Below are 16,652 nucleotides of genomic sequence, written 5' to 3'. Positions count from 1 at the left end.
TTTTTTTAAAAAGTCTGTTGCGACTGTACTGAACTTGATGCAAAGATCTTCTGTTCTTATCATTATTCCCTAAACAATACAGTATAAGAACTATTTACATAGCATTTACATTGTAATAGGCATTATAAGTAATCTAGAGATGATTTAAAGTATACAGGTGGATATGCTTAGGTTATATGCAAATACTATGCCATTTTATACCAGGAACTAGAGCATCTGTGGATTTTGGTATCCTGGTGGAACAGGGAGGGTCCTGGGACCAATCCCCCATGGATACTGAGGAATGATTATGTTTTAAGGTTATAACTGTCCAGCTTTCTCCTAATTTTTCCCTATCCAAATGAAAGTAAAACATCTTCTAATGTACATAAATGATTGTAATACTATCTGTATCTCTGCATCTGTTAGTTTATAAGTACCTAACTCAAGTTAGAACTTATTAAAGGAAAATATTTATAAGATAAACAGCTTGTATATCCTTATTTGAGAGAAATCCCTACATTAAACCTATGCCAGGATAAGATGCAGCCTGCAGAAATAATAGCAAAGTGAATAATAAATAATGCCATCTTACATTTACAAAATTCTTTTATCTAAGAACTTTTAAAACTTTAGATTTTCATTTCATTTAGTCTCAAAAACAACAAATTGCATGACTTGTCCAAGGATATACTAAACCAACAAATCAGTAGTAATTCCAGAAATAAAACAGGAATTCCTCATCTTCTAATCCTACTGTTTCAGGGCAAGAGGCCAAGTTACTTTCAAGAGAAACCGTAAGAGCACCGATATTCTCTAGACTAACAATTATTACTAAGAGTCTGGTTCAATAAATGCTTGTTGAGTGGCATGATTCTCAGAATTATTGAGTCCAAATCCTAACTCTGTAGTATTAAAAAGTTCAAATATTTTGAGTAAGCAACTTACTAAAATATTTTAAGTAGATAATTTACTCACTTTAAGTAAGCAATTTACCTAAAATGGGCTGTAATTTAGATATACTGTATTCATTGACTTTATTTTACAGACTAAGACTGTCAAGAATTTTCTCTTTACATTTCATTAATCTCAAAATATCTGAAGTAAATTCAGTTTGTACTACCTACCACTCCAGCATTAGTAAACAAAAGGACACATATTTTACTACAAATATTTAGTTAAATTCTTCCCATGGCAAAAGTTTGCCATTCTGGTCCTGATTAAAATCCAAAGAGTTAAACATTAAGAACAAGATTTCCAAATACTGAAATATATCAGCTATCATCTGTCCTAAACTTTACAGAAAATAATATTATACTTAGTAATGGTGAGAACAAAATAAGATTTTCAGTGCATTATAAAAATAATTACCACACGAATGAAATTTGCTATAACAGAATGGTTCTTATTTCAGCCACAGCAGGTTTCAGAGAGCAAGAAGCTTTGAATTATTTATTTGCATGACCAAATGACTAAGGTAGTCAGCAACCACATCCTTAGTAATAAGTGTTATTATGTATGAAAATATGTATGAAAGACTATTGTGTAAAAAGGGCAAAAAATTAGCATACAACACAAACACCAGATGCACTATTCAGAAGATATTGATGTCTCCATGAAAGTTGTATCTAAGAACAGAACATAATCATTTTTCAAAATAGAGATTCTTGTAGCCAGCTACTAAACAGAAATTGTATCTCCCTATCACTACTACTTAAGATTGCACAGCAAAAAAAAATAGTCACTTATAATTGTAGATTATACAGGTAGGATATTATAGAGTTCATCCTAGGAGAAACGCCATTACTAAAAAGTAGTTAGGTTGCAAGTATCTGTTTAACTGGTACCTTACCAATGACCCAAGTATACATAATAGGTACTTAATACAAAAGAATAAACCCAATGAGGATATTTTTACTATGCTATTCAAGCATTTTTGTTTTTAATTACATACCAGCAAGAACTATTAATGCTGGGAAGTGAAAAATTTTCTAGCTTTTCTATCAAAGTTATGCAAATCAAAGCCCAGACATTCAGTACCCCACCCACCATATCATCAGCTCCATTCTCCCTACAATACATGAAGAATTCACAGGCAGAAATATTCAATGTGCTGATTAGAGAATAAAGAGAAATGTGTTCTAAAACATTCTGATTTCATTAAAATTGACAATTATATACCAGACTAGTAAAAGCAAGCTTGATTGTTATTCTATATCAATCCAAGAAAAGTATAATCTACAGTTTATCAATATTGACCTTTCTAAAAAGTGAAATGAAAAACCAAGTCTTCTGGAGTGTCAGAGAAGGTTGCAAACACATCTGTGTTTAGTATTTTGTTCGTGTGTAGGAATGAGAAAAGGATATTGTGCCAGTATGGTGCCTGGATAGACCTTGAATTCAACATGGTTAAATGCTGGAGATCACAATCAACATAATTTATGGGGGGCGGGTGGTGTGTGAGTTTGTGTGTGTGTGTGTGTGTGTGTGTCTGTCTGTCTATAAAGAAGGCACTCTCCTTCAATCCTGATTTCACAATAGTACTGGGTTACATATCATCAGCCTGTGTTTATAATGACAACGTTTAACCATAAAAGAAGTTAAAATATGTTCCATAAATTATGTGTAAGAAACTCAGAAAATACAGGTATTCTTTAGAGAGACTGAATTCAAAATCACAGCACTCAGATAAGTGTTTGAGTTCACTTTGTGAAAATTCATCCCTGTACATTTAGGAGTGGGACAGTTTCTGTACACACACAGACACATACAGACACACACACACACACACACACATACACACATAGTATTTCCATAAGAAGTTTGAGCAAAAAAAAATTCCAGCATTTAAAGGGTTAACCCACTTTTTTTTTTAAACATAATATGTTGAAAGGTGATATTTAAGAGGGACCTAAAACACATTGGAGTGAGCTCTTTGGCTGTATGTGGGAAAAAACTCCAGAAGAAGGAACAGCAAAGGCCCTGTGGTGGGAGCATGCCTGGGGTATGAGAACAGCCAAGGAGGCATGAACAGATTATGTGAGAAGTAGTGATGAAAGATAAGGTCAGAGGCAGAGAGAATGGCTGAGAGTAGAGCAAAGCAGTAAATGAGTTGGATTTATACATATTATCTGAAGGGACATCCATGTTATACTTCACAAAATAATTTGCAGGGTCACATTCATATTATACTCTCATTTTATTAAGGGCAGAAGGAAGGAGGGAGTGAAAGTGGGGGCAGGAGGGAGGGAGACGGAAGAAGGCAAAAAGAGGAAGAGAGAGAGGCACCTCCTCAATATATATAAGAGGCTTGTATATGTATGTTTGAGCATACAGTTAGGTTTAGACCTCAAACTTAACACGGGTATATCAGAGGATGAAATCTAAATGGAGAGGAGTAGATTTTTTAACCTCTTTATGCTACTCAATACTATATAAATATATGCCAAAAAAAAAAAATGGCCAACACCCAACCCCCAAAATAAAAATAACAACAAAATCTACCATCTACACAGAGATACAGGTAGAAGGATGTTTACGGTGCCATTATTTATATTAGTGAGAAACTGAAAAATCAGCAAGGAATTGGTTAACTTATGGTACTAACGGCCAATGTAATTATAAGCATCTGTTAGAACAAATGAAGTAGGTATATATAGAAAACCCAAGATATAGTAAGTTAAAAAAAAAAAAAGATGCTAACAATGAAGTATTGAGTATGATCCTGCCTTTATAAATAACAAATTACAATACATTTAGAAAAATACGGAATAGTTTCCAAATTTAACAATAGTTTTAAGAAAAGATATTACAGAAGATTTTCACTTTGATACTACATATTTTCTAACAGCTTGAATTTTTAAAGTGAGTTTGTCACTCATTTGAAAGGGAAAAGAATGTAATGTGTCACCTAGAAAATATCTGATATATATCTAGTAAAATTACTACTACTCATCTAAAGGTAAATAATTAACATGCATACCACATTTTTCCCTGGTACAAATACAGGAAGTGTACAGTTTTATGCCAGTCTTAGCAATTTGGCTAAGAGAGATTTTGAAACTACTCTGTAAAACACCTGCTAATGACCAGGTAGTTGGCTTTAAAACTTTCCAATTAAGTGTGATGTGCTCTGATGCTATGTCAAAAAAGTGTCAGTACGTCCTATGACTCCAAGGTAAGAACGAAGTCATTTAATAATACTTGTTTCCTGGTGACACTGTTCTGAGAAAATAGAGAATATGATGGGAAGAAATGTTGACTCAGTATTTAACTTTTTTTTTTTTTTTTTTTTTTTTGAGGCTGAGTCTTGCTCTGTCGCCCAGGCTGGAGTGCAGTGGCCAAATCTCAGCTCACGGCAAGCTCCGCCTCCCGGGTTCCCGCCATTCTCCTGCCTCAGCCTCCCGAGTAGCTGGGACTACAGGGGCCCGCCACCTCGCCCGGCTAGTTTTTTGTATTTTTAGTAGAGACGGGGTTTCACTGTGTTCGCCAGGATGGTCTCGATCTCCTGACCTTGTGATCCGCCCGTCTCGGCCTCCCAAAGTGCTGGGATTACAGGCTTGAGCCACCGCGCCCGGCCAGTATTTAACTTTTAAACAAGGTATTTAGTGATAAGAACTCTAACTTGAAATTTCATATATTCTTATTGCACTACTGATCTAGAGTGTGCCTCAGCCTGCTATAGGGAATCTTAAGAGGAAAAAAAAAAGGAAAGAATCAAAAAGACATGATATATTTCACAGGATAGAGAGAGGGATTACCCCCTCCTCCAGCATTTTTAGAAACACCTGAGTCATATGAATCCTATATACATTTTAAGAAGGTAAGCAAAATAATGAAGTGGTTAATATTTATTTTAGCATGTTAGTTTTAGTTATGTTTATGGTAACAAAGTTGTACACTTCTGTCTGTGTTTATTTTTCAACCTAGAGTCTAAGGACCCTAAAAAAGCTTCAAGGGAACTATGAAATTAAATGAAAATTTTTTTAATGCAGAGAATGTTTTCTGCAGAAATTTTCTGCAGGTTTCCAAAGGACAGGACCCTCAAAGATTTAAAAGTACTTTCAACGTACACATATATAGCTTCTTTTTTTGGTAAACATTATAACAGGTTGTGGGGGGTGTATTTTGAGGGTTTTTTTTTTAAAGTTTAGAGCAGGGATCAGTGAATCTTTTCTGTAAAAGGCCAGATAGTATTCGTGGGTACATAAGGTCTGTCACTACTACTACTACCACCACCATCACCACCACCACCACCACTAGTACTTCTTTTTTTTTTTTTTGAGGCGGAGTCTCGCTCTGTCGCCGGGACTGGAGTGCAGTGGCCAGATCTCAGCTCACTGCAAGCTCCGCCTCCTGGGTTTACGCCATTCTCCTGCCTCAGTCTCCCGAGTAGCTGAGACTACAGGCGCCCGCCACCTCGCCCGGCTAGTTTTTGTATTTTTAGTAGAGACGGGGTTTCACCGTGTTAGCCAGGATGGTCTCGATCTCCTGACCTCGTGATCCGCCCGTCTCGGCCTCCCAAAGTGCTGGGATTACGGGCTTGAGCCACCGCGCCCGGCCAGTACTTCTTTTAACAACTTCAAATATAAAGTTGAAGAATGTAAAAACCATTCTTAACACAGGGCCCTAATAGCAGCTAGTTTGCAGACCCCTGGTTTAGAGTAACAGTTGGTTTATCTCTGAAGAAATAACAGAGCATGAGCTCTGGAAGTCCAGGACCTTTGAAATTCAGGACTTTATATCGCTAATCCTCTGTAAATCTCATATTTCCACATCTGTAAAACTGAGATACTAACCTCTCCCACACAGGAGTTTTAACTATTGAGATTGCAACTGCATGGAAATGCCCACACAGTGCCTAATGAATACTTAGCAAACAGTGTTTTATTACCCCCACCCTGCTCACATGATAGATTGTTAGTAATACTTGTAAATCAACATTTAGTGTTTCATCAGGCATGCTCCTTCAACACAATCTACTTTATAATGATCTGCTTTGGCTATTTCCAGGAAGACACTGTGGCTTTTACTGATTTGAATTTATAGCCTCCCGGCAGGGCATGAATCACACCTGTAATCCCAGTATTTTGGGAGTCTGAGGCGGGCGGATCACTAGAATCCAGGAGTTGGAGACCAGTCTGGCTGACATGGTGAAACCGCGTCTGTACTAAACATATGAAAATTAGCCAGGTGTGGTGGCATTCGCCTGTAATCTTAGCTACCTGGGAGGCTGAGGCAGGAGAACTGCTTCAACCTGGGAGCTGGAGGTTGCAGTGAACCAATATTGTGCCACTGAACTCCAGCCTGGGCAAGAGTGAGACTCCGTCTCAAAAAAAACAAAAACAAAACAAACAAACAAACAAAACTATAGCCTTCTCAAAATGATTACTATCCCCTCAATGAGTAAATCAAATTTCTAGAGCAAAGATTTGTAATGTATCAACACATTATTCTCCATCTAAAGTGTTTTAAAAGCTGAAATTAAAATAATTCAAAGCAGCTTGAGGAAATCCAACATGCAAGAAGTAAAATCAGCACTAAACTGGGTATTTAGGTGGAGTACACTTAGGTGTGCTAAGAAAGCTAATGCGGTATCTCACGCCTGTAATCCCAGCACTTTGGGAGGCCAAGGCAGGCAGAGCACCTTAGTCAGAAGTTCAAGACCAGCCTGCCAACATGGCAAAACCCCGTATCTACTAAAAATAAAAAAATTAGCTGGGCATTGTGGTACACACTTGTGGGAGGCTGAGGCAGGAGAACTGCTTGAACCTGGGAGGTGGAGGTTGCAGTGGGCCGAGATCATGCGCCTGCACTCCAGCCTGGGCAATGAGGAAAAAAAAAAAAAGCTAAGGTCACAATGTATTATATACAGTACCACAGTAATCAGGTGTTTGCCTTAGCAGAGCAGAGATATTGATCTCTCCTGTTTCAGTTTCTCACAAAACTGAAGGGCTTAAATACTTCCAATGCCACTAAAATAAGCTTTACGTGTTCTTTGTTTTCCCTAGAAAGACTAACCCTATAAGAGCATGAATTAGTTTATAACCATTTTTATCACTGTTACTATACCCACCACAACACTAGGTAGTATGCACTAAGCACTTATTGAAAATCAACGACTATTTTTAAAATCACATAATTACTCATCTCTAAGACAATGATCTGCAATTCAACTTACATAGAGATATGACAAGAGATATAGAGATATGAGCAACAGTACAAGAAAAAGCACAATAGGCTAAAAATTAGCTATTACAAGATTATTCCAGCATAGCTAGAGTAATGTACAATGTCATTGTCTATTCTCCCCAAGTATTAAAGGTTAGTTAGAATTCCTATCAACATTAGTAAGTAAAACTATCATTATTATAACCACCGAGGAATTTTAGTAGCTATTTTAAAGTATTTTCCAATGTGTAATATAAAAGAAAAAAGTATGAAAAAGTAAATAAATACAACATATTACACTTGACTTTACAAATGATTTTGTCAGTTTTCAGTTAATTTACTTTGAAAGATTTTGAGATATGGATTACTCAATTCATTAAATTCAAATATACTGTCAATAAGTTGATGCCCCCTTTTTGGAGATGAGTGAAGTAAACGCTTATCTAGTTATTAATGACCCCATCCCACTAAAGCAAACTATCCACCAAACTCGAACAAAAAGGAGCTGCTATCTACTTACTATCACTACATGGTAGAAAAATGGATTGCATTTCAAGGCATTTTTTTTTTTTCTGGCAGAATGACTTTTTAAAATTCAACATTATGTTGACAATGTTGTGTTTTTTTTTTGAGACAGTCTCACTCTGTTGCCCAGACTGGAGTGCAGCGGCACGATCTTGGCTCACTGCAACCTCCGCCTCCTGGGTTCAAGCAATTCTCACGTCTCAGCATTCCTGGCAGCTGGGACTGCAGGCGCGTGCCATTTTTAGTAGAAGCGGGATTTCACCATGTTGGCCAGGCTGGTCTTGAACTCCTGACCTCAGGTGATCCACCCACCTTGGCCTCCCAAAGTGCTGAGATTACAGGCATGAGCCACCACGCCAGGCCTGACAATGTCATTTATTTATTTATTTATTTATTTTTACTTTTTGAGATAGAGTCTTGCTCTGTTGCCCAGGCTGGAGTGCAGTGGTGTGATCTCGGCTTGCAGCAATCTCTGCCTCTCTGGGTTCAAGCGATTCTCCTGCCTCAGCCTCCTGAGTAGCTGGAATTATAGGCATGTGCCACCATGTCCAGCTAATTTTTGTATTTTTAGTAGAGATGGGGTTTTGCCATGTTGGCCAGGCTGGTCTCGAACTCCTGACTTCAAGTGGTCCGCCTACCTTGCCCTCCCAAAGTGCTGGGATTACAGGAGTGAGCCACCGCATCTGGCCAATAATATCTTTTAAAAAATAAAATTGCTCAATAACAGTCCCTTCAAAAACGTAATTAAAAGAAGGATAAAAATGATCACCCTCCCTCTCCACTCCAGCTATTAAGTCTTCCCATTTTCACTAATTAGCAACAGTAATGCTCCCTATTTACTCCTCCAGTAAGAGTCTCAAATTCATATTATTCCAGGCCAGGCAAGTACCATCAGTTAAGCACAGCAAATAAGGGGGAACTATAAACACCACCTAGGAGCTTACACACTGAGTTTCAACCCCAAAGCTGCTACTACAGTCCATCTCTCCATCCTGTTGCTGCTCTGAGAAATGCAGAACTGGCGCTACAAGATATTCCAATTTTTCCTAACAGAAGCCACAAATCCAAATCACACAGAATCTTCCATTTTTTAAACAGCACAGGCCAAATAAAAAGTACCTGCAAACTGAATCTGCTCGTCTGCATACAGTAATACTCCAGGAACAGAAGCATCAGTAAGAATCTCAAATATTTGACTCCTAAACCCTAAACACAGCTCCCCACCCAGAGACTATTACTCAGACTTCATGTTGAAGATGAATTATCCATGTAGTAAAAGAACATTAGTGGTAATCTTTCTCCCTTGAGGATGGATTCTGAGGTTCATTTAAAAAAAAATTACTATTATAATATACTAAAGTATTTTAATAAAAAAACAAAACAACACTGAGGTGGATGAATGAAAATCCTAACTTGAATAAATCTGTAAATATATTGTCTACATATTATAATTCATGTTGTAAAATAAAATGTTTTACAAACATTGTAAGTTTGTTAACTTGGGTAAAATGAAGTGTCAATCAGCTGGGTCCTTAGAAAGCAACCACTTGAGCAACTTAGCATCTCTAGGTGAAACATCAGAAACTGGCAGTCCAGACAGGCTGCTTCACTTTAGCAACAGGAAAAAGGCAAAATAAACAAAGGGGGAAAGAAGTAACAACAATGTTAACTGGCAAGATATTTCTGTTACGTAATGATTACAAATGCCAAAGGATCCTAAGACTCCATACAATTCTCTTTACTGCTTTAGCTCTACTAAGAAGATTAGACAGCTAAAAAAGAATAAACTAGGCCGGTCACAGTGGCTCACACATGTAATCTCAGCACTTTGGGAGGCCAAGGTGGGCAGATTGCCTGAAGTCAGGAGTTTGAAACCAGCCTGAACAACATGGTGAAACTCGTCCCTACTAAAGATACAAAAATTAGCCGGGTGTGGTAGCACACGCCTGTAATCCCAGCTACTCAGGAGGCTGAGGCAGGAGAATTGCTTGAACTTAGGAGGTGGAGGTTGCAGTGAGCCAAGATTGCGCCACTGCACTCCAGCCTGGGTGATGCAACGAGACTCCATCTCAAATAAAAAAACAAAAACAAAACAAAACAAAAACACACAAAAAAGGATAAAATAGCAAGACCTTCTATTTGGAAATACAATCTGCTCAATTAAAAAAGAAATGCTATGTGGGACAGTACCCAAAGATTTAGCCTCATGATTTACTTTTAAAAGGATCCTCTAAAATGACCAATTTAAGAAAAAAATCAGCTTTATAGTCATACTCTTCTCAAGAGTTCTAGGTTAGTTTGGAAAGATATCCCACATATTTATTATATCGATGGTACGCTTTAAAAAACAATCACTTAAAAACAATACAGTTTGTGTGTTTGTGTGTGTGTGTGTGTGTGTGTGTGTTTTTAAAGGTGGCCTGGCCTTATTAGAGCTGGGTTTCGCCACTTGAAAGCTGTGTGACTTTAGGCCGGGCACGGTGGCTCAAGCCTGTAATCCCAGCACTTTGGGAGGCCGAGACGGGTGGATCACGAGGTCAGGAGATCGAGACCATCCTGGCTAACACGGTGAAACTCCGTCTCTACTAAAAAACACAAAAACTAGCCGGGTGAGGTGGCAGGCGCCTGTAGTCCCAGCTACTCGGGAGGCTGAGGCAGGAGAATGGCGTAAACCCGGGAGGCGGAGCTTGCAGTGAGCTGAGATCCGGCCACTGCACTCCAGTCCGGGCGACAGAGCGAGACTCCGCCTCAAAAAAAAAAAAAAAAGAAAGCTGTGTGACTTTAAGCAAGTTATTTAACTACTCTGAGCTCCATTTCCTCATCTGCAAAAAAAGATGATGAACACTAGCTAGTTTAATTTTCCCTGTGAGAAGTATGCTGTATCTTAGATGTATTGTAATTCATTCTCTTATCCGAAACTTCAATCAGTCCCACACCATCACCTGTTTGTTTATTTATTTACTTATTTATTTTGGAGATGGTGTCTCATTCTGTTGCCCAGGCTGGAGTGCAGTGGTGCCATCTTGGCTCACTGCAACCTCTGCTCCCAGGTTCAAGCCATTCTCCTGCCTCAGCCTCCAGAGTAGCTGGGATTACAGGCGCCCGCCACCATGCCCAGCTAACTTTTGTATTTTTACTAGAGATGGGATTTCACCATGTTGGCTAGGCTGGTCTCATACTCTTGACCTCAAGTTATCTGCCTGTCTCAGCCTTGCAAAGTGCTGGGATTACAGGTGTGAGCCACTGCACCTGGCCCATCACCAGTTTAAAACACTGGACAGAACAGCTACACAGACAAGAAGTCAACACTTGCTAAGGCAGCCCTTATCATCGTCATACTTGTTATTTTCTTCTACTAAGCTAAAACCAGCTTCCTAGTTACTTCAACCCCATCAATCCCACTCTAGTTTAAATCTTACAAAGGGCTGGGCAAGGTGGCTCACACCTGTAATCCCAGCACTTTGGGAGGCTGAGGTGGGAGGATCAGTTAAATGAACCCAGGAGTTCCAGACTAGCCTGGGCAACAAAGCAAGACCCATCTCTGCAAAAAAAAATTTTTTTTAATTAGCCAGGCGTGGTGATGCACACCTGTGGTCCCAACTACTTGGAAGGTTGAGATGGGAAGATTGCTTGAGCCCAGGAGGTCGAAGCTGCAGTGAACCGCGATCCTGCCACTGTACTCCAGCTCTGGGCAACAGAACAAAATCCTGTCTCAACAAACAAACAAAAAACACAAAAAAATTACTAAGTATAGCTAATTCAATTCTCACTAGACTCTAAGCTTCTTGAGGGCTGAGTTCAAGTATTGTTCAGTACTGAAATCCCAGCACCTACAACAAGGAAAAGCATATAGCAGGTGTACAATAAACATTTACAGATTGAGTGATATGCTCTGTGCAGCTGACTGAGCATTGAGATGCCATCTAGTATAAATAGCACAAATGTGTGTACTTCTGGAAATTATCATTTAATGCTTCACGTTTAGAAGTTGAAATATCATAACCAAATTCATGCTGTGCTCTTAAAAAAATCCCTTCAGATATAAGTGAAAAGCAGTTTTGCCATACTTTTAAATGATTGTTATTCAATGATACAGATCATAGTTTTTCAAAGTAATAAACTTCTCAATGCCTCCATAACTCTTATTCATAACTTATTTCAGATTTACCTAAATTCCAAGTCTACATTTAAAAAAAACCTCAAAATGATATGTAACCTCACTGTCATTGGCTATTCCACAAATTTCAAAATAATAATCTAGTCAAATTGTATTAACTGAAAGCTACCAGAAAACAGCATAATTGAAGTTGTGATAGAATACCAAAATCTCTAGCAACTTTTTCTCACGACTTTTTTGGCAACACACTGCTATAAATATACATCTCTCGCTGCTTCAACACCAGAACCCAGTTATAATTTAGTCACTGATATTCCAGAGGTTAAAAGTAGGTTTCATAAAGTATATTCTACTTCACAGAACCAGAAATCAACCACAGTGAACAACCAGTTCACCACCTCTCCATAAATCTATGGAAATATTTCCATTACAAAGTAAATTTCTCCTGCCATCCAAGTTTTAAGCTGTCACTCTGTGCTGTTAGCCTAAACAAAACATAATCGGTAGGGTACATCTGCCACATACACAGGCCAATAATCCATTCCAAACCCAAAATATTTCTGGACTATCTTGCTCCTGAAAATTGACACTGGTAGAAAATTGGTGATCCAGAAACAGGCAACTTCCACTAAAAGGCAAGTAAAATTAGGTAAGCAAAATACAAGACTGACTTAATTTTATAACAAAGGGCAAAATTTTAAAGGCTCAAATGTCTTAGTGAATACAAAATTAAAGGACAGAAAGAGAAATTAAAAATTCAGCTTTTTACAAAAGAAACAGCACCTTCCACTCCGCCTCTAGCCCTAAAAAAGTCTTTCCCCTTCCACTCCTACAATATTAAAACAAAATTTATATACTACTCAAAACTGTATACTAAGCCATCAGATGCTGGAGGGCTTAAAAAAAATTAAAATCACTACCTAGCATTAAAATACAATTTGCACAGTGATTTCAGGTCCTTTGAGAGAGGAACTTACAGTCACAGAGAGTAAATGCTTGATGGGCAGAGTCTGGATCTGTGTTCTACAATCTACCCAAAATGGGCAAATGACATTAATACAAAATGTAAAGTACACTATGAATCGGCTCCCAACTCCTTTCCCATCTGCTATGGAAAGTATTCCTGGGCCGGGCGCGGTGGCTCACTCCTGTAATCCTAACACTTTGGGAGGCCGAAGCGGGCGGATTACTTGAGGTCAGGAGTTCGAAACCAGCCTGGCCCCATCTCTACTAAAAAATACAAAAAAAAAAAAAAAATTTCAGCCGGGCGTGGTGCCATGCGCCTGTAACCCCAGCTACTTGGGAGGCTGAGGCAGGAGAATCGCTCGAACCAGGGAGGCAGAGGTTGCAGTGAGCCGAGATCGCGCCACTGCACTCCAGCCTGGGCGACAGAGCGAGGCCTGTAATCCCAGCACTTTGGGAGGCCGAGACGGGCGGATCACGAGGTCAGGAGATCGAGACCATCCTGGCGAACACTGTGAAACCCCGTCTCTACTAAAAAACACACACACACACACACACACACAAACCCAAAACAAACAAACAAAAAACCACAAAAGGATTCCTTTGCAAGAGCTACCACCTCTGCCTTGAAAGGTGTCAAACCATCAAAGCAAAAGTGGCCTGCAATGGCAAATGAGCACAGACCTGGGCTATAAGCACACCCTTCACGCGTGTACTGTGTCCAGGAACAATTTCTCAACGCGGCCAAGGTGATGCTGCAAAGCCAGTGACGCGGCTGCCCTCAATGCAGCAACCACATAGAGGGAGAGTTTCTCCACAGTCCCAGAAGCGACTCCTGGGGATTCGGGTAGGCTTCCCTTCCTTTTCCAATATGCTGCTTATAAAAGGAGACGATTCTGCCCGCGTTGACAGCACCTTGAGTCCCCATGAACACGCGAAAAGGTTTCTACCTCCTATCAGTGCCGTTCGGAAGCAAAGGAAGTGTTCACTACTCGCCTTGATCTGGGGCCCTGTCCAGGGTGGGAAGACCCCAGAAGCAGGCGCCAGGACAGAAAAGAGCCTTTGCCCTTCCCAATCCACGCAGCCAGCAGCGTCCCGCCCAGGCCGGGGTTCCCGGCAGCCAGGCCCGCTCCCCGACCTCCCGCTCACCTGATCTTGTAGCTCGGCAGGGTGTGCTTGCGCTTGATGATCTTCTTGAGCTGGTTGACGATGATGGAGGTGAGCTGGGGCATGGGCCGCCCTTCAAACTGGGAGCGCACCTCGAAGTCGATGAGCGGGTCCTCCACGAAGGAGAAGAACCAGTGGGTGAAGGGCACGCGCGTGAAGACCAAGCGCAGCCTCCCCACCACGCGGGACAGCTTGACAAACAAGTAGGCGGACTTGCCAAAGACCAGGTCCACGTCGATGGCCAGGTGGAAGCCCCCGTTGTACTCCACCTCCGCCTCGAAGGCCAGCTCCTCGGGGCAGGCGGCGGGCAGCGCCTCCCCTTCGGGGCCGTCGGGCTCCCCGGTGGCCGAGGGCACGACGGGCCGGACGAGCCGGATGGTCTTGATGAAGGGCACCGTCTCGCCCAGGAACACGTCCCGAAGGCTCAGCCCCTCCAGCAGGCGCCCGGCCGTCTTGGTCTGCAGCAGCTCCTCGAACTCCACCTTGATCTTCTTGGTGACCCAGCGGCGGGTCAGCGCGGTGTCCCGCAACTCCCGGAACAGGAATAGGATAGTGGCGTTGAGGAAGTAGCAAGTCTCCCGCGTCGGCGGGGCGGGGGTCTCGGGGGCCGCGGTGGGGGTCGCGCCGCCCTCAGGGGCCGCTCCGGAGGGCTCCTCATCCCGGCCGCCGCCATAAAGGTACTCCCTCAGGAGCAGGCCCGGCACTGGCTTGATGTAGCGGAAGCCCTCGCCCGCGCGGGCGGCCTCGTCCGCCGGCGGCTCGGGCTGTCTGCGGTACAGCAGAAGGAACTGGGCGAGGAGCGTGAGGAAGGAACCCAGTACGGCCGACGCCAGGATCATGAGCAGCAGCCCCATCCCGCCACCGCCTCCGCCCGGGCCCCTGCTCCCGCGCCCACAGCGCCGCTTTCTTCACGCCGCCGCCCCCGCTGCCTCCATCTTGAGGACATCAGGCGGCTGGGTCGGGACGAGCGGCTCCGTGGGCCTCGTCCAGAGGCTCGGGCCGGCGCGGTGCGGCGCCCGAGCCCGCAGCGGCCCGCGCCTCCCCAGACGCTCCCGAAGGGCCGGTGTGGCGGCGGCAGCGGCGGGGCGGGGACCGGCGCCTCCCTCAGGCCTCCGCTCATTGGACGAGCGGCGCGTGACGTCCGAGGCGTGCTCGCTCCCGGCGGCGTCGCCCAGCAGTCGGCGCCTGGGCGCGCGGACGTGGGCCCTCCTTCACCTCTCTGCGGCCCTTCCAGCCGCGCTCCCCCAACGCCAACATTCTAGCCCCTGCGGCGCGTGGCGCCACCCACGTGGCCGTCGCTTCTGAAGCTGCGGTCGGGATCTGGGAGGACGGCTGGGGACGCGGGCTGGTAAGGAGGTCCGGCGGAGCCGGCCTGACGCGTTCCGGTTGCCGGCCATCCCGTTATCCTCTGCTGCACCCATCCCCCGTCCCTGGCCGCAGTCCCCGCGGTTACCTCCGCAGCGGCGTCGCTCATCCGGCGGTGTACTTCTTCCACTCGCGCCCGTGACAGCTCGGCTGGCGGCGGCGCTTTCCCTCCGAGCAGCACCGCAGAAGATCTGAGCGGGCCTTTCGGACCCTTCCCAAGCCCACCGAGAGAGGGGACCAACTACCTCAGAGGCCGCCATCGCGGACCGGCCGTCCCCCCAGCAGACGCTCTGCGTCCGCGGAGGGTGGGCCCTGGGAAGGAGGGACGCAGGGAAAGGGCGCGCCACACAGAATGACTTTCCCACCGAGGTGGATCTTCGAAATTTCAGGGAGGAGGAAGTTGAAAGGACAGTCGGGAGGAGAGATGCAGAGTGAAACGAGTTTGCCAAGTGATTGGAAGATTAATATGCGACTCGCCGTCAGTCTCTGGTTAAACCGGTAGTCCGTCTGTGAGGCAGTTATTCACTGTTGTCCCCCACCCACTTGACAGATGCCAACACTGGTGCAGACAGCCTGGGGAGGTTGCGTGGGGTCGCAGAGTGGACCCTGGTTTATCTAACACTAAACCCTAAGCTCTTGGTCACTACTCGCTACCGTAACACAGAAACTGCTTCAGTTATAAGGAGGCCGGTGGGTTCCCTGGTGTTCAAGAAGGGAGAACTGGGGAGGCGGATTAGGGAAGACGTCGAGGAATTTTGCATAGAGTAGTACCTTAACCAAAGCCACGGAGCTAAAGCAGGTTGCCCAGCAACAGCGTTACTCCTCATGCCCTCTGACTACTTAGTGGTTACATCATAGATGCTTATTCCTCCAAGCATGTGGAGATCCAGTCCTGCAGGAGTCAGATATCCGTACGTTAAAGGCCGATTCTGGCTGTATCTAAGGAGCCACAGCAGGGCTCCTCGCTAGCCCTTGAAAACCTTCAGCCAGGCGGGCGCAGTGGCTCAAGCCTGTAATCCCAGCACTTTGGGAGGCCGAGGCGGGCGGATCACGAGGTCAAGAGATCGAGACCAGCCTGGCCAACATGGTGAAACCCGCCTCTACTAAAAATACAAAAATAACCTGCTGTGGTGGTGTGCGCCTGTAGTCCCAGCTACTCAGGAGACTGAGGCAGGAGAATTACTTGAACCCGGCAGTCGGGGGTTGCAGTGAGCCAAGATCATGCCATTGCACTCCAGCCTGGGTGACAGAGCAAGACCCTGTCTCCAAAAAAAAAACAAAAGACAAAAAGAAAAGAAAAAGAGAAACCTCCAAGCCAGAGTTCTCTTAACTGTAGGTGATTCTACCATAAAAACAGACCTGACCC

General features: G+C 43.5%; 1 protein-coding gene across 2 annotated transcripts in view; it reads right to left on the bottom strand.

The window, feature by feature from the left end:
* Nucleotides 1-15,040, bottom strand: part of PDZD8 (PDZ domain containing 8) — a 106,409-nt gene extending 91,369 nt beyond the window's left edge. For both annotated transcript variants that reach the window (XM_033181579.1, XM_033181580.1), the window contains exon 1: nucleotides 13,904-15,040. In XM_033181579.1, coding sequence (XP_033037470.1) covers nucleotides 13,904-14,775 — 872 coding nt within the window. In that variant the 5' untranslated portion in view covers nucleotides 14,776-15,040. The remainder of the gene's footprint in view (nucleotides 1-13,903) is intronic.
* Between the last annotated feature and the right edge of the window lie 1,612 nt (nucleotides 15,041-16,652).

Source organism: Trachypithecus francoisi, unplaced genomic scaffold, assembly GCF_009764315.1.
Source record: "Trachypithecus francoisi isolate TF-2019V2 unplaced genomic scaffold, Tfra_2.0 Contig01579, whole genome shotgun sequence".
Classification (NCBI taxonomy): Eukaryota; Metazoa; Chordata; class Mammalia; order Primates; family Cercopithecidae; genus Trachypithecus; species Trachypithecus francoisi.
The sequence above is the reverse complement of the archived record's forward strand: the minus strand, read 5'-3'. Positions and strand labels throughout refer to the sequence as shown.